The 20,964-nt window shown below is 38.7% G+C and overlaps 1 protein-coding gene across 8 annotated transcripts in view; it reads left to right on the forward strand.

Annotated features, from left to right (window-relative positions):
* Positions 1-417: 417 nt before the first annotated feature.
* ADGB (androglobin) overlaps positions 418-20,964 on the forward strand; it is a 162,014-nt gene continuing 141,467 nt past the window's right edge. For 7 of the 8 annotated variants that reach the window (XM_042940023.1, XM_042940028.1, XM_042940029.1 and 4 more), the window contains exon 1: positions 418-562. In XM_042940023.1, the coding sequence (XP_042795957.1) occupies positions 489-562 (74 nt within the window). In that variant the 5' untranslated portion in view covers positions 418-488. Of the gene's footprint in view, positions 563-10,364; positions 10,554-20,964 lie in introns of those variants that run through there. The other variant, XM_042940024.1, reaches the window with a different exon arrangement.

The following is a 20,964-nucleotide window of genomic DNA, read 5'->3' on the forward strand; positions in this document are numbered from 1 at the left end:
AGCAAATTCAGTTCGTCCCTAATGTCTCCTTAGTTATAATTGAAAGAACTTGTTCAGCGGGGAGAAGACCTGGAGAGAGGCGACATCGCATAATAATCCATCTTCAAATAACTGAAAATCCAAGAGAGAATAAATAGTGTGTATGGCTCTGAAGAGTAAAGCCAGGTAGAGCGGACCTGATACACGGCTGCAATTTTTCAGAGCTGCCCATCAATCCTAGCGTCAAATCCGGTCCCTCCGAGTTCCTCCCCGGACACCCAACTGCTAGGTTCCCACCTGGATTTGGAGACCTGAACTCACCGCGTCAGCGGCCCCACCCGCGGCCGCAGAGTCCCTGTGGAGGAGCCGGGATCTGCCCCCGCCCGGCAGCAGACGCTTGGCCGCCGTCTCCTGGCAACAGCAGACGCGGAGCCGGGCCGGGCCGAGGCCGGCTGCTCGCTCTGAGCTCAGTCCGCGCAGGGGTCCTGGGGCCTGAGTCCGCCTCTGCCATGGCCTCCAAACAAGCCAAAAAGAGAGAAGTGCATCGTATCAATTCGGCGCACGGATCGGATAAATCTAAAGAGTAAGGGACCTTTGCCTGCCCATCCCACCCCTGGCCTAGCCTCTTGGCCTGGACCCTCCTCCCCGGGCTGCTTCCCTGCAGCAGGCTCTGCCAGGGCGGGAGTGGGGCTGGCCTGCTCGCTGCTGCTTCTCTATCCTCGCTGGGAACCCCATGCCTGTCTTGATCCGTTCCCTTCCCAGAGCCCCTGGTTTCCCTGACTCAGCTGCCCAGCTACACTTCCGGTTTCCATCCGTGAACCCCCCTCTCTACCCGCCCCTCCTCACTTCCTTCATAGGCCACCCTGGCTCTTAGAAGGGTTGCAGCTGCCTTAAGGAAGAGGCATAGCTCAAAGGCTGTCCAGTTATGGTCACGTCTGGCCCCAATAATGACAGACAGAGACAGAGATAGAGAGACAGAAAGAGAACTTTGACCTTAATGCTTAATGGTGATTCCCTATTTTGTATCTGCCTCAGTAGGACAAGTAAAGGCCTTTAATCAGATGCCATCAGATGTAAAATGGTTTTAAAAAGTTAAAACTATATCAATATGTAGTTCACGTTACTAATATAACTCCTCTTCCGCACTCATCCCCATGTTCCTGATTCCCTAGTCCCCAGTTCTGTCTTTCTTTGTAAGCAGGCTTCCAACTACCTGGCAGATAACCCATTCATTTTATTAACTTAAATTTCAGGTACTATATTACATACATAAGTGATTTTAACAAGATCGCTCTCCTGCTAAATACCAATGTAGGTCAGGTCATTTCAACATTTACTAATAACTTCCATTCTTATAGGTACAAGGCCTACAAGGTCCTATAAGATCAGGCTCTTATTACATTTCTAACTTTACCACCTCCTTGTTCACATACTAGTCTCCTCTCCACTCCCTGGAATACCCCTGTGCTGTTCCTACCTCGGGGCCTTTGCACTTGCTATTTCTGCTGCTTGAAAGCGCTTCCCCCAGATTTTTGTATGGTTTTCTCCCTCATCTCCTTTAAGTGTGTACCTAAATGTCATTTTCTCATGTCAGCTTCTTTGGCCAACTGTTTTAAAATCACAACACCCATTTTCCTGCTAAAACCAAAAGCCAAAACAAGCAAACAAAACAAACAAACAAACAAAAAAAGCCCTCCATATTTTCCTTTCCTGCTTTTTCTTAAAATTTTTGTTCATTTAAAATATTACATATTTTACTCTTTAAAAATTATGTTTCTTTATATGTCTTCTGGATAGAATGTAAGTTCCATGACGGTGGAGCTTTTTCTTTTTCTATTTGATACGCTGTTGACTCCTTAGTACCTAAAGTGATTCCTGGATCATAGGTAGCAGACACTCAAAAATGCTTATTTAATGAATGAATGACAGTGATTAAATAAGAGATTATGAAAGGGTTGCAAAAGAATTATTGAATATATTAAAAAACCCTAGTCAATGATGATTATAATTAATGCATGTTGAAGGCTTATAACTCTTAAGGAGTTGGGGGGAAAATCTTTGAGTTTAAAGAGTTTATATCCTGGGAGAGATGAGATTGTTAAGGAAAAAAATAAAATGATCAAACGAGATACCATAAAGCACAGTACATGGCCTGGTCCTATGATGGTTGTGTCACGTGAGAGAGATAAGGTGCTTACTGATAAGATGCTAACTCTCTCCAGCACTTCCCATTTCTTTTTGAGATGATAATGTTATTTCTAACATGTTAATTTTTTCCAGAAAACATCTGAGTTGAATTATGTCAATAAAATTGAACATATATATTTGTGAAAATATGTCAATAAAACTGAACATATATATTTGTGAAATATTTTGCCATAAAAGGCAAATAGGTACACAAAATCTAGGCTTTGCCAGAAACTATCTATTGAGGATTAAACATCAAACCATTAGATTTTACTGCAGCATTATGTGACAGAATGTGAAGTTTGTTATAAATCAAGTCGGCCCTCTAAGTTTAACTGAAAATCCAATCATAGCTACCAGGCTTAGTCGTCATTAAAAGATAAGGTACCACCCAGCATGGGGCCTAGAGATCGAAGTCTGTCAAGGCTCCAGTATAATTGTCGTTTGAAACGTGCTGGGGGCATTTATACTAAGTTTTACATATTATTTTACCACACCTTGTAGTTACACAGCCAATAGTTGCGACCAACTCTACTGTGGTGCTAGATCTGGAAATGAGAGAAAAGGTCTGCAGAGCCTTGAAAATACCAATCGCCAGCCTACCTCTTTTATTCCCTAAAATTATGTGTCATAATGGGGACACGTCTGGCTTTTGCCTAGCATGCTGGCTAGTACTGAGCATTACCACTTGTTGATTAAATGAGCTCACAGGTTAGGGACCTAGCTTGATTTCCATCCCTTCTGGGTTGGATTAAAGCCTGGTTCTCCCTCCCTTTCTAATCCGATCTGCTGTTGGCAAAGTGCGAAAAATGAGATGTTACAACTGAGAAAGCAGAGGCATCTATGTCCAGCTCTGACCAAATTCAGAAGTAAATGTGACTTTGAATCATTAATACAAGTTATGCCAGAGAGCTGAATTGTCAGTCTTGACATTAGGTGAACTTATTATCATTTGCTCTGTTTCCCTGTATCAGGAAGAATGGCATCTCTGTTACACGGTTCATTCTGACACTAATTTTTTTGTGACATTGGACATGTCATTTTTCTATTCTGACATTCGGTGTTTTTCTTATTTAAATGAAGAACCATCTAATTAAAATTGCTCCCAATGCACTCTGTCCTTCCTTCTCTGCTTTATTTTTCCCTCCAGCAACAAACTTACATGACTTCATCAGATTTTTTAAAAACTCCAGTGTCTCCGTAATGAGTGAGGGATTTTGTTAGAGTTAAGCATTTCAAACTTTGATTTAGTTTATGGTTTCTAATAGAAGTTGCCTTTTTAGGGGCGCCTGGGTGGCTCAGTCGGTTGAGCGTCTGACTTGGGCTCAGGTCATGATCTCACGGTTTGTGGGTTCAAGCCCCGCGTTGGGCTCTGTGCTGACAGCTCAGAGTCTGGAGCCTGCTTAGGATTCTGTGTCTCCCTCTCTTTCTGCCCCTCCCCTGCTCATGCTCTGTCTGTTTCTGTCTCTCAACAATAAATGTTAAAAAAAAAAAAAAGGTTAAAAAAAAAAGAAGTTGTCTTTTTAAAATTCCATCTTCAGGAAAAATCGTTGCCATAACAAATGTCACAAGTTGCAGCTCTCCTTATCAAATAGCTAATGATAAATAGAAATTATGAACCAATCTAACCAATTTGAAAACCAACTGGCATGGAAAAGACGCTTTCATTGTTAGATGCTATGAGAAAGATATGTAGTGACACCAAGTCAAAAATTTGATTTTCTTGGAAGCACTAAATATAAGCCTTTGGTAGGTCACGGATAACTTAAAAGAGAGAAAAGGAAGCATGAATTTTAAGTATTCATAGCTATTAGAAATGTTCAAGCTTATACTTTTTAACACTAAATTCTTTGGAACTTTAATGGACAGTATGAGAAAGGGAAATAATTGAGTGTTTATGGTCAACAAAATTTTGTTTCACTTCCAATAGCACAAACCAAGTCAAATGAACAGACAACCTCTTAAACTAACAAGAATTATGCCACCTTGTAGATTCTTAGTGATGATGAAATATCATTAAACCTCTTTCCAAAACAGAATGAGATATATTTCATAACGCCCGAGTTAATCTATCCTTAGTGCCTTAAGTGCATATCTAAATTTTGTAGACTTCTCAAAAAAGATCACCACATCAGCCTATGTGAAAATTTGAAAACAGAACTATTAGGAAAGCCCACTTGTGATGGGCATTATGAAAACAACATAAAATAGAAGATACATATCTTACTGAGGATTAAATTAAGTGGGTTCTTGGTTATCAGAGGTTCACGAGGGAGAGCTGGTTAAATGAAAACATGCATATGTTCCTCCACCTTCAGAGATCAGGAAAGAAATTCCTCACCAGAGAGTGGAAAGCTTCCCTCTAGCCCCATGTCCAGTCCTCACAGCTCCACAGAGAAAGGCAAAGGTAAAAAGACCAGGAGAGGAGGAAACAACCCAGGGCTCACACTGAGTTTTGTGATTTCCCCAGGTGACCTCTGTGGACCCCAACAACTAAAGTCAATTAACAAATTTGAAAGGTCAGCTCCTGTGACAGATGCTTCCCTAGGGGAAAGCTTGTTCTTTATGTTCGTTTCTGAACTGTTCAATGAGCACTGCTCATGCCCAAGTCACCGGTAGGTCTGGGAGGACAAGGAGTTGTGAAACATGGTGTCTTCTCTCCAGGGTTATGTAATCGGGGAGCACAAAAAAAGCCCTTAAGATTCATACAGAAGTAACTAAGAAGCATATGGTGATGCCACACTGGTCAGGAGGTACTTGTTAGAAATCATGGAAGGAGCCATATGTTGGCTTGGGGTTAGATTAGAGACATCGTGAGATTCCTAAAATGAGGGCTCTGTGAGGCAGAGGAGAGGAAGATCATTTCCAACTAGAGCTGGTCTGTCCTCACTCCTCTAACAGCCAATGCCCAAATCAGAAGGCACAGGTTAGCGAGATGGTCAGTGCAGCCAACAGGAACGTTTAGGTCCCAGAAAGCCATCCTGATGGCTGGTATAGACAGTCTGTGTATGAATGGACTGGCACATAAGGCGCCCAGAATGAATATGCAGCAGAATGAGAGGGACAGACCAAGGGATTTAAACTATATTAAGGGATTTAAACTATGAGGGAAAACATAGATATTTTTCTATATTAAAATGATGCTTTATGAGGAATAATTCAACAATCGTCTGCATGGACTTTATGCTGGATTAAGAATCATAGCAAAGAAATAAGTGGTGGTCTGAGATGATGGAGAATGCCTAATTTGGGGAACTCTTGATGGTAGCGAGGAACATTTTTAAAGGGGGAGTGGATGGGTGCAGAGCTTAACTATAAGGTGACTGAAGTCAAAGACTACAAAACCCAAATTTCTGATCTTCTGTTGCCGTGGTAATATTTGTTGTGATGTCCAGCTATGACGCCACTCTGTCTGAAAAGACAAGGGGAAAAAAAAGTGTAAATAAAATTCAGTGACAAATTTCTAAAGGCCTTGTCTGGTCTATCTTTGCATTCTCTCGGGGCCTGGCACAATGCGTGTTTAATAAATGTGTGTATGATTTAACTGAGCTGAACCGGAAACCTGGTGTGGCAGCTTGGCCATAAAACCCTCTGAGTCAGAACCAGAGAAAGACTTCGAGAGCCAGAGGGCAGGGGGCATGTCGGTCATCCCCAGAATGCAGGGCGACACTTGGCATAGGTTAGGGCACTACATAAATGTCCGTTGCATAGCTTTAAATATAATATCTCAGCCCAAAGTCCTGCTTCATGAGGATAGAAGTATCACGTTTATCTTGGTCGGGTCTGCCATCAATCCTCCCTTTAAAATAAACCTCATCTAAGCACTTTTTTAATAATTTATTCAGATTTGACATGGCTTAAGAATCATCTCTGACAGTGAAATCTTTTTTTTTTTTTTTTTTTTTTTTAAACACCCAATTTTTAGTTTGTTTAGTTTTGGAGAAGAAATAGTTCCCTCTAAAGTTGACTCAGTAACATTACTAAGGAAGTAGAAGTTACCTTAAAAAGATTTACATTTATAAACTCCTGTAGAATTTGTACTTTATTGTTACCTAAAAACATAATCAAATGTGTACTTTGAAACTAGTAATGTTGTTGCCAGTGCTTCTCAGATGAGCAAACTAATATTGCCTCCATCAAAAGTGATTATTTAAAAGTAGTTTAATGGACTTTAACATTTCCTTGACATTTCCAGGTCACAGCTTATTTAATTCAAGGGATTAAATAATTTACAAACTGATTATACTACTTAATGTGAGATAAAATGACTAAAAACTGTATCTAAGATTTGTATAATTTGATATAATATGTGGAATGTGAAAGATTGGATAGAAATATTACTAATCTTTCTCACTTTCATCCCAACAAAGAACATACGCATACGTTGTCATAAAAAGTATCCAACTAGGTGTTTTGAAGCTGTACTAACAATCCTCCAGGGATAGGTCCAGGCTGATTAATTACAAGTTCTGGGGCTATAGCTCTGTTGAGTTATATGGCTGAATTAACACAAGCCACATGTTTAAAGTAAACAACTTTTATTTTGAATGGTTATTTTGTTTGTTTTTTGTTTTTGCTGGTGTCAATATGAATGTGATGGTCCAAATATTTTGTGATTATTTTTATTCCGTCTTTCTGATACGATGAATATTAGACTTATATATGTTACTTCCGTTGAAGTTCTTAAAAACCCAGTGTGCCCTTTCTGCCCTCATTTCTTCACCTCTCAGTATTCACTCCAGGCTCTGTGGTTTCCATCCACAGCCTCCATGGAGACTCTCAGAGGCCGGGTCAGCTCAGAGCTTCTCTGTTCTCTACCTCTTCAGACTTTTCTACAGTGTTTGTTTCCGAGTAGAACTGCAAACTGGGGTATGCAGAAGAGCTACCTGCTGAATCTGAGGGAAGGAGAGGTACCCAGGGTAGTTATAAATTAGTGAGAATGTGTCTACAGCTCATCAAACCTTGTGGAATCAGAGGCAAAAGGAGTGGAAGCAGGAAGAACTCCGGACTTTTGTGCCTGTGTTAGTCTGGGTCAGAAACACAGTGAGAGTTTAACCAGGTAAGGTCAAGGTCAAAGGCGAAGTCTGTACCGCATGCAGTCCCAAGAGGGCCCATCCTGCGTACTATTATAATGAATTGGAAATTAGAGACAAAGCCTCACGTTTGTGCCACCTTGGGTCAAAGTCCAGTAGGAATTTAGGACTGGTTTCTACCATAGACAGAGAATAGGTTATGAAGATAGCAGCTGGAGTTGCAGTTAAAAAAAAGTCAGTTGGAACCTGTGCACGTACAAGCCTGTGGGTCCTGCATACCTGTTGTTTCTTCAGTGGATTTTGCTTAAAGTCATTGTAGACACTGTTTCATGTATTTGCACACCATGTTTTATGTTTGTGCTTTATAAATACCAGCTTTGCGGCTGGAGGGTAGGGTGTCAGATCCTGGCAGTTGGGAAGCTTAAGATCCCAGTGGCCTTCGTACTTGGGCTTTTGAGTGAGAAACTTCTTGTTCTACTCTCCCAGTTGCTCCTGTCCCTCCAGAGGGTTCAGCTGCCTAACAGGGGAGCATGTGTCACTGCAGCTGAATCTCACCTTTCTTGCCCTCTCCTAGAGGCCTCCTTTCTCTCCGGCCTACCTGTCTTGTTTTCTTTCTTCTACCCCCCAAATTAAGTCATTCTGGAACGGTCTTACTTCCCTCTCCTCTCATTGCCTTTCTTGTCTCTCCTTTGATCATCTAAAACAGTCATTCCTGATCAAAGTCGACTAAATTAGCATCAGTGGTACTTACTGTGTAATTGAGCTCAAGTTCAAGTGGACAAATCTGCTTGGATGTGCTCTACTATTCCAAGTTAAATATATCCACAATGGAGGTGATGGTTTTGTTTGTTTGTTTGTTTTCTCCCAAGTGTACATATTTCCCATGTCTTTCATTTTAAAGAATCTTGTTACCATCCTCGCTGACACTCTGACTCCACAGTTCAGTCGTACTTGACTTTTCCCTCCTCTTTGCCCATTGCGTCTAGGTGGTCTCTACGTTCTTTTGATTTTACCTTCAAATTTCTTCTCTAGCCTGGCTTAGCCTTCATTTTCTTCCTTGTCATTTTCTAGTTTGGGCCTTTAATAACTCCAGGTGGAACCACTGAAAAAGCATTCTAATTTCCTTGTCCTTCAGTCTAATTTCCAATCTTCTTTATATGCAATACTGTTAGTAATCTTACCCTATTCCACTAGTAGGTTGTTCCTGCTTTGAAAAAAAAAAAGAGAAAAAAAGAAAGAAAGAGAGAGAGAGAAAGAAAGAAAGAAAGAAAGAAAGCTAGAAAGAAAGAAAAGGAAAGAAAGAAGAAAGAAAGAAGGGAGAAAGTAAAAGAGATTGAGAGAGAGCAAGCAAGCTGGTTGATAGGGCCACAACCAGCTTCAACTCCCTCTTATTTTCTGTTACCAACCAAATACTAATATACTATTTACATTTTCCCACTTTTCTGTCTCTGTGTCTCTCCCCATTCTCTTTTCTCTGCTTACAGTTGCTTTCACCCTACCCTATAATTCTGTGCACGTCTTAAGACCTACTTTTCCTCGCAGCCATCATTGATTTGCTAACTTGGAAGCCACTATCCCCTTTTCTGTGCGGATAAAGCACTGAGTTTTTAACTTTTCTTGAGCTCTTTCGCTTTTGCCTTTGCAGTTCCCTTACTGTGTGTATTTATTCTCACTACTTTTAAGTTATTTGAGAATAAAGCCGAGTCTTACTTATCTTCATGTTCACTCAAGCACAATGTATTGAAAAAAAGAGATAAATGTTGAACTTTTAAAATTAAGTGCCCAATTAAATAATTTGAACGAAACCAAGGGAATGAAAGGTCAACACGACAACGTGGCTTTATTTTTAATTTAAAGATTGTAATTTAATTTATTAATGTAATTTAATTTAAATGTAATTTAATTTAATTAATTATTAATTAATTTAATTAATGTAATTTAAATTAAATGTAATTTAATTTAAATCTTTTTTTAAGATTGTAGTTTATTTCCTTACCTATTTGATACTTCTGAAGATCGCGGCTGGCTCAGAATGCCCCAACGCAAATTAAGTCGATTGTGCAATTCCGTTCATGTTCTAATTCCTTCAGGATACTTACTGACACTACTTCAGAAGGCATGCTGATTGCACGTTGCACAAATAAACTGCCTCCCACTATGAATAAAATCATGTCTTTACACTGAACAGCGTGCTTGAAGAAAACAATGGCAAAATTCCAGACCCTCATTTTATTGAAGTTTTAATCCCTACAGTGAAAATAAAACCATTAAAGCACGTATAGGACTGTGTGTATGTAAATCAGATTCTGATTTTTTTTTTTTTTTTTTGCTCAAAAGTCTCTAATGACTTTGTATCAGCTAAAGTTTTCTTTGAAGGTTTTCAACTCTTATACATTTTCTACTGTATTATATAATCTTAATTGATGTAAGAATTTTTAAAAACCATTTTGTCATCTTTGCAAGGTATGTAATTAATGTGTTTTTAAGTTTTAAAAGGTTATTTTATTCATGTTCTATTAAAAATTGGATTGTAAAATACAATTCAATAATTATTTATCTATCATTATTTATATAGTTTTGACTTCTTCCCCTATCCAAACTATGGAGGGCATTTAATTTACCAGGAATAGGTATACATGAAAGACAGAAATGTAGACGAAATATGTTTTACTGCATACGAATCAGTAATCAAATATATCATAAAATGTCGATTTAATTTTACTGTGTATTATGACTCTAGGAACATATAACATTGCTATCATAGTATGTTATTTGGAGTTTCCTTAATTTGCCTTTTATTACTCCCAGTCTCATTTTTTTTTTCTTCTTTCTTTTTAAAAGTAGGTTTACTGATATAAATCTGATATGCAGTAAATCACAGATATTTAAAGGATATGTTTTGATAAGTTCTGAAGTGCATGCACACATGTGAAAATGTCAACATGATTAAGATAATGAACAGGTCTACCATTCAAAAAGGTTTCTGTGATTTATTGGTGATCCCTACCTTCTGTCCCTTCCTGACTACAGTCTCCAGGCAACCACTGTTCTGTGTTCTGTCACTATAGATTAGTTTTCATTTTCTAGAGTTTTATATAAATGGAATCATAAACTATGTATCTTTTTTGTATGACTTCTTTCACTCATTATAATTATTTTGATATTTTTCCATGTTGTTGCTAGCAGTTGGTGAAGAATTGGTATTATTTTTCCCTTGAATATGTAGTAGACTTCACCAGTGAAACCATTGGGGCCTGAAGTTTTCTTCGTTGGGCAAGTTTTTAATGATAAATTCACTTTTTTAAATAGACACATGGATATTCAGTATGTCCAACCCAATCTATCTGTTCTTTAGTGAGTATTCTTAGTTTATATCTTTCAAGGAATTGATCCATTTCATCTAGGTTATCGACTATATAAGTAGAGTTGTTTGTAATATTTCTTTATTATCTTTTTTTATTTTTTTATTTTAGAGACAGAGTGTGTGTGTGGGGGGGAGCCAAGGAGAGAGAGAGAGAGAAAGAGAGAGAGAGAGAGAGAGAGAGAGAATCCTAAGCAGGTTCCACACTCAGCATGGAGCCCAGTGCAGGCCTCTATCCTAGAACTCTGGGATCATGACCTGAGCCAAAATCAAGAGTTGGGTGCTCAACTGACTGAACCACTCAGTTGCCCCATTTGTTATCCTTTTAATATCTAGAATCTGTAGTGATGACCCCACGTTAGCTTCTGATATTGGTTGTTTGTGTCTTCTCTCTTATATTCCTGATCAGTCTGACTAGAGTTTGATTAATTTTGATGATCTCAAAAACTGAATTTTGGGTTCATTGATGTTTCTCTATAATTTTTCTGTTTTTTGTTTTTGTTGATTTGATCTAATCTTAACTTCCTCATTTGATTTACTTTATAATTTTCTAGTTTAAGGTAGAAACTGAATATATTGTTTTGAGACTTGTATTCTTTCCTAATACAGATATTTTTTCTATAAAATTTCCTTTATGTATTGCTTTAGTGGCATCCTGTAAATCATAATATGTTTTTTTTTTTTCATTTTCATTCAGCTCAAATACTGCCTAACTTCCTTTTTGATTTCTTCTTTAACATATTGGTTAATCATAATTGTTTTGTTTAGATTCTAAATATCTTTGAATTTTTCAGATTTTTTTCTTAGTGATTTCTAGTATAACTCCATTGGTCAGAGAAGATACTTTTTATAAATTGAATTATTTAAAATGTTTTTAATCTTTATTTATTTTTGAGAGAGAGAGACAGAGACAGAGACAGAGCATGAGCAGGGAAGGGGCAGAGAGAGAGGGAGACACAGAATGTGAAGCAGGCTCTAGTCTCTGAACTGTTAGCATGGAGCCTGATGTGGGGCTTGAAGTCACGAACCATGAAATCATGACCTGAGCTGAAATCAGACACTGAACCAACTGAGCCACTTAGGCGCCCCATAACTTGGATTATTTTAAATTTTCTGAGACATCCTATGTCTCAGATTATGGTCTATCTGGATAAATATAATGTATATTCTCGAAAAGAATGTACATTCTGTTGTGATGAAATGTTCTCTAGCTGCCTTGGTCTCCCCCAAACTCTCATCTGCCCCTCTACTCAAGGAATCTGCTGAGATATGCCTGGATTACCTCTCTCTGCACTGCAGTCCAAACTTCTCTCACAATCATAAGCTAAGGCAACGATAGGGCTCCCCTCATGTGCTTCCCATGTTTTCAGAATCACCATCCCTCATCACTTGATGACTGTCCTGAAAACCAGTTTCATGTGTTTTGCTCAGGTGTTTGGTTGTCTGAGGTGGAAGGATAAATCCAGTCCCTGTTATTTTAATTGACGTGAACATAATATCACTTAGGTTTATTACTTAAATTTTACATTTGATTTCTAAATATTAAGATGGGAGGTGTTAAAGCAGCATTTACACATATATATCCACAAGTCACATATTGTAAGTATGGATATAATTCTTTCCTTAAAACTGAAATCCCAGATTATATGTAATTGCCCTGTATATCATCTTCTACAAGATTGTTTTTTGTTGTAGTAGAGACATCTCATTATAAGAATTTTAACTAAAAGAATGCAACTTACATATGTGATAAGGATGATCTTTTTTTAAATTTTTTTTTTTTTTTAACGTTTATTTATTTTTGAGACAGAGAGAGACAGAGCATGAATGGGGGAGGGTCAGAGAGAGGGAGACACAGAATCTGAAACAGGCTCCAGGCTCTGAGCTGTCAGCACAGAGCCCGACGCGGGGCTCAAACCCACGGACTGCGAGATCATGACCTGAGCCGAAGTCGGCCGCTTAACCGACTGAGCCACCCAGGCGCCCCAAGGATGATCTTAAATCACACACATCTTCATAATTTTTATCACTGTGCTCCCTTTTGGGTTGTATTGCAACTTCGTTCTTCCTCAAGCTTCCTATTTTAAACCGATGGTCCGTTCTGGGTAAACGTTAAATAATATGTATCTATTAATAAAATGTTCATCTCTGTGCAATGGGCCAAGTCAACACTATCTAGAAAATAAAGTCCAAGCTCATCAGCAAGGCCCTCGGTGGGGAGCTGCCTGCCTGCTGACCTAGTGTTTCTCTCCAACCTAATTTCCCCACTGCTTTTTACTCATCCTCATGCAGTGCTGAAAAGCTCCTAGTTCTCTGCACCCACTCTGTTTCTTGCCCCTGTACGGTTGCTTGTGTCCTTCTCTTTCCTTACTGATGCCCTTTCTGCTTTTACCACCTGGAAAATTTCTCGTTGCCTTTCAAAACAGCTCAGATGCTATTTATCGCAGGACGTTTTTCCTAATTGCCTCACATGAGGCACAATGCCCCCCTCTTTGCCATCTGTGAATACTTCCATCTCTGCGTCTACCACATTATATTGAGATAATCTGTTTACCTGTTTGAATTCCAAAATAAACTCAAGAGCAGAGATATATGTATATTTTACGGGTCTGTAACCCTCTCATCTAGCACAGTGCTTGTCACAGTACAGGTGTTCAATAAATGTTAGTTAAAAATAAGTGAACTGTCAGTTGATTGAGATTCCTTTCTCATTCTGAAATGGTATTCTTCTAAAATGTTTTAGTCTCCAGACAGATCTTCGTTAAAACAATTTGATCTTCGTGAAAATAATTCTGCATTCTCAGTTTCTTGTCTACCTATGGCATAGCTTATAGTGAGTTGTTCCCTGATGTAAGGGCCACTCTTTCTGTTCCTTCTCAGTTTGGGACTTTTAAAGTTTGTTTCTTGATGTATCCTTGCAAGGGACTGAATGTTTGTGTACTCTGAAATTTGTATATGGAAACCCTAATCCAAATGTGATGGTGTTGAATATGGGGCATTTGAGAGGTAATGAGGTCATGAGGGTGACGCTCTCATGAATGGGATTCGTGTCTTTTAGCTCTTTCCACCATGTGAGGACACAATGAGGACACAGTGAGGACACAATGAGGACACAGTGCAAGCCAGAGGACAGCTCTTCTCAGACCCTGACCATGCTGGCACCTTGATGTTAGACTTCCGGCCTCCAGAACTGTTGAGGAATAAATTTCCATTGTTTATAAGCCACACAGTCTATGGTAGTCTGTTACAGCAGCCCAAGCTGACTAAGGCAATCCTTATTTTCTCAAATACATTTATCTCCAAATTCTTTCCTACAAAGTCTACAGTTGCTCAGCATTATTCCTGAAGAAAAAACAGGCACACAGGGTCCAGCAGAATTCCCTTTTTTACTTCTCTCATTTATTTTTGAGAGTTTTTAAAAACACAAAGTTACTGTTATCATTATGTGTTAGTAGGAGATACGTTTCAGAATTCTACCAAAATGTATTGACTTGTTTGCCATTAGTACTTGTAGCCCCCAGTTTCAATCTGGGTTCATTTCCCGTTTTCCTGAGATAAATCCTTCAGCAAATATTTTTGTAGGAATCTATGCTGGTAAACTCATAATTTTAAATGTTTTTATTTAATTTTAGAGAAATGTTTCTGCTTCACACTTAAATAAGAGTGTAATTGGATCTTAATTCCAAGATCGACAGTTATTTTACCTCAGCTCTAAAGATATCACTTCATTGCTTTCAGTGTCTGTTATTGCTGTCAATTTGATTGTTTTTATATTAAGGTAACTTGTCATTTTTTAATGTAGATAGATTTTCACTTTCATCAGTTACCTACAATTTAAGTCGAATTATCTGGATGCAGATTTCCATTCCCTGACTTCCCATTTATCCTTTATTATTCCCTGATGTACTTTTTCCCATCTGAGGACATGTCTTCCATCAATTCTGAACATTTTTCAGCAGTCAAATCTTCTAATATTTCTCTCCACCCCCATTTTAACTATTTATCTGCCTGGGCCTTCTATTAGGCATACACTGGAGGTTTTTTTCTTTTTAAATTTTTTAAAATGTTTTTATTATTTATTTATATTGAGAGAGAGGGAGAGAGCATGCACGCATGAGTAGGGGAAGGGCAGAGAGAGGGGGAGAAAGAGAATCCCAAGCAAGCTCTGTGCTGTCTGCCTGGAGCCCTATGCCAGCTCAGTCCCATGAACCATAAGATCGTGACCTGAGGCAAAATCAAGAGGCGGAAACTCAACCAACTGAGCCACCCAGGCGCCCCTGGAGTTTTTCAATCTATCCACCTGTTTAGTTCACTGTTTCTATCTCTTTATCTATCTATGCAAACACTTGATTTTTTTAAACATTTTTATTTAAATTTCAGTTAGTTAGCATACAGCCTCATGTTAGTTTCAGGTGTACAATATAGTGATCCAACACTTCCATACATCACCCGGTGCTCATCACAAGTGAACTCTTTAATCCCTATCACCTATTTCACCCATACACCCACCCACCTCTCTTCTGGTAGCCATCAGTTTGTTCTCTCTAGTTAAGAATCTGTTTCACAGTGTCTGGGTGGCTCAGGTGGTTAAGCATCCAACGTCAACTCAGGTCATGGTCTCACAGTTTGTGGTTTGAGCCCCACATCAGGGTTTGTGCTAACAGCTTGGAGTCTGGAGCCTGCTTCAGATTCTGTGTCTCCCTCTCTCTCTGCCCCTCCCCAACTTGTGCTCTGTCCCTCTCTCAGAAATAAACAAAAAACAATAAAAACATTTTTTTAATTAACAAAAAGACTCTGTTTCACAAAACAGATGAACGTAGGGGAGGGGAAGAAAAAATGAGATAAAAGCAGAGAGGAGACGAACCATAAGAGACTCTTAAATATGGAGAACAAACTGAGGGTTGCCGGTGGGGTGTTGGGTAGAGGGATGGGAGAAATGCGTGATGGGCATTAAGGAGGGCACTTGTTGGATGAGCACTAGGTATTACATGTAAGTGATGAATCACTAAATTCTACTCCTCAAATCATTATTACACTATATTTTAACTAACTTGGATTTAAATTTTTAAAAAAATTTAAAAAAGAGTGTGTTTCAGGGGTACCTGTGTGGCTCAGTCAGTTAAGCATCTGACTTTGGCTCAGGTCATGATCTCATGGTTTGTGAGTTTGAGTCCCACATCAGGCTCTCTACTGTTAGCATGGAACCCTCTTGAAATCCTCTGTCCCCCATCTTCTCTGCCTCTCCCCCACTCATTCTTTCTCTCTCTCTCTCTCAAAAATAAATAAATATTTTTTAAAAAGGGTCTGTTTCAAACACTTGATTAAAAAAATTACCTTCTTCTATTTTAACTTATTTTTTAAAATTTACATCCAAATTTGTTAGCATATAATGCACCAATGATTTCAGGAGTAGATTTCTTAGTGCCCCTTCCCCATTTAGCCCATCCCCCCTCCCACAACCCCTCCAGTAACCCTCAGTTTGTTCTCCATATTTATGAATCTCTTCTGTTTTATCCCCCTCCCTGTTTTTATATTATTTTTATTTTCCTTCCGTTATGTTCATCTATTTTGTCTCTTAAAGTCCTCATATAAGTGAAGACATATGATTTTTTTCTTTCTCTGACTAATTTCACTTAGCATAATACCCTCCAGTTCCATCCACGTGGTTGCAAATGGCAAGATTTCATTCTTTTTGATTGCCGAATAATACTCCACTGTATATATATATATACCACATCTTCTTTATCCATTTATCCACTGATGGATATTTGGGCTCTTTCCATACTTTGGCTATTGTTGATAGTGCTGCTATAAACATGGGGGTGCATGAGTCCCTTCGAAACAGCACACCTGTATGCCATGGATAAATGCCTAGTAGGATAGTTCTATTTTTAATTTTTTGAGGAACTTCCATACTGTTTTCCAGAGTGGCTGCACCAGCTTGCATTGCCACCAACAATGCAAAAGAGATCCTCTTTCTCCGCATCCTCGCCAACATCTGTTGTAGCCTGAGTTGTTAATGTTAGCCATTCTGACAGGTGTGAGGTAGTATCTCATTGTTGTATTTCCCTGATGATGAGTGATGTGGAGCATTTTTTCATGTGTCAGTTGGCCATCTGGTTGTCTTCTTTGGAGAGGTGTCTATTCATGTCTTGTGTCCATCTTTTCACTGGATTATTTGTTTTTGGGGTGTTGAGTTTGCTAAGTTCTTTACAGATTTTGGATACCAGCCCTTTATCTGATATGTTATTTGCAAATATCTTCTCCCATTCTGTCGGTTGCCTTTTAGTTTTGTTGATTGTTTCCTTCGCTGTGCAAAAGCTTTTTATTTTGATAAGGTCCCAGTAGTTCATTTTTGCTTTTGTTTCCCTTGCCTCCAGAGACGTGTTGAGTAAGAAGTTGCTGTGGCCAAGATCAAAGAGGTTTTTGCCTGCTTTCTCCTCGAGGATTTTGATGGCTTCCTGTCTTATGTTTAGGTCTTTCATCCATTTTGAGTTTATTTTTGTGTCTGGTGTAAGAAAGTGGTCCAGATTCATTCTTCTGTGTGTCGCGGTCCAGTTTTCCCAGCACCATTTCTGAAGAAACTGTCTTTATTCCATTGGATATTCTTTCCATTTTTGTCAAAGATTAGTTGGCCATACGTTTGTGGGTCCATTTCTGAGTTCTATATTCTGTTCCATTGATCTGAGTGTCTGTTCTTGTGCCATTACCATACTGTCTTGATGGTTACAGCTTTGTAATATAGGTTGAAGTCTGGGATTGTGATGCCTCCTGCTTTGGTTTTCTTTTTCAAGATTGCTTTGGCTATTCAGGGTCTCTTCTGGTTCCATACAAATTTTAGGATTATTTGTTCAAGCTCTGTGAAGAATGCTGGTGTTATTTTGATAGGAATTGCATTGAATATGCAGATTGCTTTGGGTAATATGGACATTTCAACAAAATTTGTTCTTCCTATCCAGGAGCATGGAATCTTTTTCCTTTTTGTGTGTGTGTGTGTCTTCTTCAATTTCTTTCATAAGCCTTCTATAGTTTTCAGTGTATAGATTTTTCACCTCTTTGGTTAGATTTATTCCTAGGTATTTTATGGGTTTTTGTGCAACTGTAAATGGGATCGATTCCTTGATTTCTCTTTCTGTCACTTCATTGCTGGTGTATAGGAATGCAAGTGATTTCTGTGGGTTGATTTTATATCCTGCAACTTTGCTGAATTCATGAATCAATTCTAGCAGTTTTTTGGTGGAAGCTTTTGGGTTTTCCATGTAGAGTATCATGTCATCTGCGAAAAGTGAAAGTTTGACCTCCTCCGGGCTGATTTGGATGCCATTTATTTCTTTGTGTTGTCTGATTGCAGAGGCTAAGACTTCCAATATTATGCTGAATAACAGTGGCTAGAGTGGATATCCCTGTCTTGTTCCTGACCTTGGGGGAAAAGCTCTCAGTTTTTCCCCATTGAGGATGATATTAGCGTTGGGTCGTTCATATGTGGCTTTTGTGATCTCAAGGTGTGCTCCTTCTATCCCTACTTTCTTGAGGGTTTTTATCAAGAAGGGATGCTGTGTTATGTCAGATGCTTTCTCTGCATCTATTGAAAGGAGCATATGTTTCTTGTCCTTTCTTTTATTGATGTGATGAATCACGTTAATTGTTTTGCAGATATTGAACCAGCCCTGCATCCCAGGTATAAATCCCGCTTGATCGTGGTGAATAATATTTTTAATGTATTGTTGGATCCAGTTGGCTAATATCTTACTGAGGATTTTTGCATCCATGTTCATCAGGGAAATTAGTTTATAGTTCTCCTTTTTAGGTGGGGGGGTCTCTGGTTTTGGAATCAAGGTAATGCTGCCTTCATAGAAGGAACTTGGAAGTTTTCCTTCCATTTCTATGTTTTGGAACAGCTTCAAGAGAATAGGTGTTAACTCTTCCTTAAATGTTTGGTAGAATTCTCCTGGAAAGCCATCTGGCCCTAGGCTCTTGTTTTCTGGCAGATTTTTGATTACTAATTCGATTTCTTTACTGGTTATGGGTCTGTTCAAATTTTCTATTTCTTCCTGTTTCAGTTTTGGTAGGGTATATGTTTCGAGGAATTTGTCCATTTCTTCCAGATTGCTCATTTTATTGGCATATAATTGCTCATAATATTCTCTTATTATTGTTTTTATTTCTGCTGTGTTGGTTGTGGTCTCTCCTCTTTCATTCTTGATTTTATTTATTTGGGTCCTTTCCTTTTTCTTCTTGATCAAACTGGCTAGTGGTTTATCAATTTTATTAATTCTTTCAAAGAACCAGCTTCTGGTTTCATTGATCTGTTCTACTGTTTTTTGTTTGTTTTTTTGTTTGTTTGTTTTGTTTCAGTAGCATTAATTTCTTCTTTAATCTTTATTATTTCCTGTCTTCTGCTGGTTTTGAGTTTTATTTGCTGTTCTTTTTCCAGCTCCTTAAGGCATAAGGTTAGGTTGTGTATCTGAGATCTTCTTTCCTTCTTTAGGAAGGCCTGGATTGCTATATACTTTTCTCTAATGACCGCCTTTGCTGTTTCCCAGAGGTTTGGGGTTGTGGTGTTATCATTTTCATTGACTTCCATATACTGTTTAATTTGCTCTTTAACTTCTTGGTTAGCCCATTCATTCTTTAGTAGGATGTTCTTCAGTCTCCAAGTATTTTCTACCTTTCCAAATTGTTTCTTGAGGTTGACTTCGAGTTTCATAGCATTGTAGTCTGAAAATATGCACGGTATGATCTCGATCTTTTTGTACTTACTTAGGGCTGATTTGTGTCCCAGTATATGGTCTATTCTGGAGAACGTTCCATGTGCACTGGAGAAGAATGTATATTCTGCTTCTTTAGGATAAAATGTTCTGAATATATCTGTTAAGTCCATCTGGTCCAGTGTGTCATTCAAAGCCATTGTTTCCTTGTTGATTTTTTGATTAGATGATCTGTCCATTGCTGTGAGTGGGGTGAAGTCTCTTACTATTATGGTATTACTATCACTGAGTTTCTTTATGTTTGTGATTGATTAATATATTTGGGTGCTTCCACAATTGGTGCATAGTTTACAATTGTTGGGTCTTCTTGGTGGATAGACCCCTTGATTATGATATAATGCCCTTCTGCATATCTTGATACAGTCTTTATTTTAAAGTCTAGATTGTCTGATATAAGTATGGCTACTCTGGCTTTCTTTTGTTGACCATTAGCATGATAGATGGTTCTCCATCTCCTTATTTTCAATCTGAAGGTGTTTTTAGGTCTATAGTGGGTAAACAGCATATAGATGGATCTTGTTTTCTTATCCATTCTGTTACCCTATGTCTTTTGATTGGAGCATTGACTCCATTGACGTTTAGAGTGAGTACTGACAGATATGAATTTATTGCCATTATGTTGCTTGTAGAGTTGGATTTTCTGGTGGTGTTCTCTTGTCCTTTCTAATCTTTGTTGCTTTTGGTATGTATGTATGTATTTATATTTTCATCTTTTTTCCCCTTAGAGAGTCCCCCTTAAAATTTCTTGCAGGGCTGGTTTAGTGGTCACAAACTCCTTTAATTTTTGTTTGTCTGGGAAACTTTTTATCTCTCCTTCTATTTTGAAAGGCTGGGTAGAGAATTCATGGCTACATATTTTTCTGATTCAGCACATTGAATATATCCTTCCACTCTTTTCTGGCCTGCCAAATTTCTGTGTATAGGTCTGCTGCAAACCTGATCTGTCTTCCCTTGTAGGTTAGGGACTTTTTTTCCCTTGCTGCTTTCATGATTCTCTCCTTGCCTGAGTATTTTGTGAATTTGACTATGATATGCCTTGTTGATGGTCGGTATTTATTGAAACTAATGGGGGTCCTCTGTGCTTCCTGGATTTTGATGTCTGTGTCTTTCCCCAGATTAGGAAAGTTTTCTGCCATGATTTGCTCACATAACCCTTCTACCCCTATTTCTCTCTCTTCCTCTTCTGGGACCCCTATGATTCTGATGTTGTTCCTTTTTATTTATTTTTATTTTTATTTTTTAAAAATTTTTTTTTCAACGTTTTTTATTTATTTTTGGGACAGAGAGAGACAGAGCATGAACGGGGGAGGGGCAGAGAGAGAGAGGGAGACACAGAATCGGAAACAGGCTCCAGGCTCCGAGCCATCAGCCCAGAGCCTGACGCGGGGCTCGAACTCATGGACCGTGAGATCGTGACCTGGCTGAAGTTGGACGCTTAACCGACTGCGCCACCCAGGCGCCCCGATGTTGTTCCTTTTTAAAATAAACTTTTTTTTTAACGTTTATTTTTATTTTTGAGACAGAGAGAGACAGAGCATGAACGGGGGAAGGTCAGAGAGAGGGAGACACAGAATCTGAAACAGGCTCCAGGCTCTGAGCTGTCAGCACAGAGCCTGACGCGGGGCTCGAACCCACG

This window comes from Panthera leo, chromosome B2 (genome assembly GCF_018350215.1).
Source record: "Panthera leo isolate Ple1 chromosome B2, P.leo_Ple1_pat1.1, whole genome shotgun sequence".
Lineage (NCBI taxonomy): Eukaryota > Metazoa > Chordata > Mammalia > Carnivora > Felidae > Panthera > Panthera leo.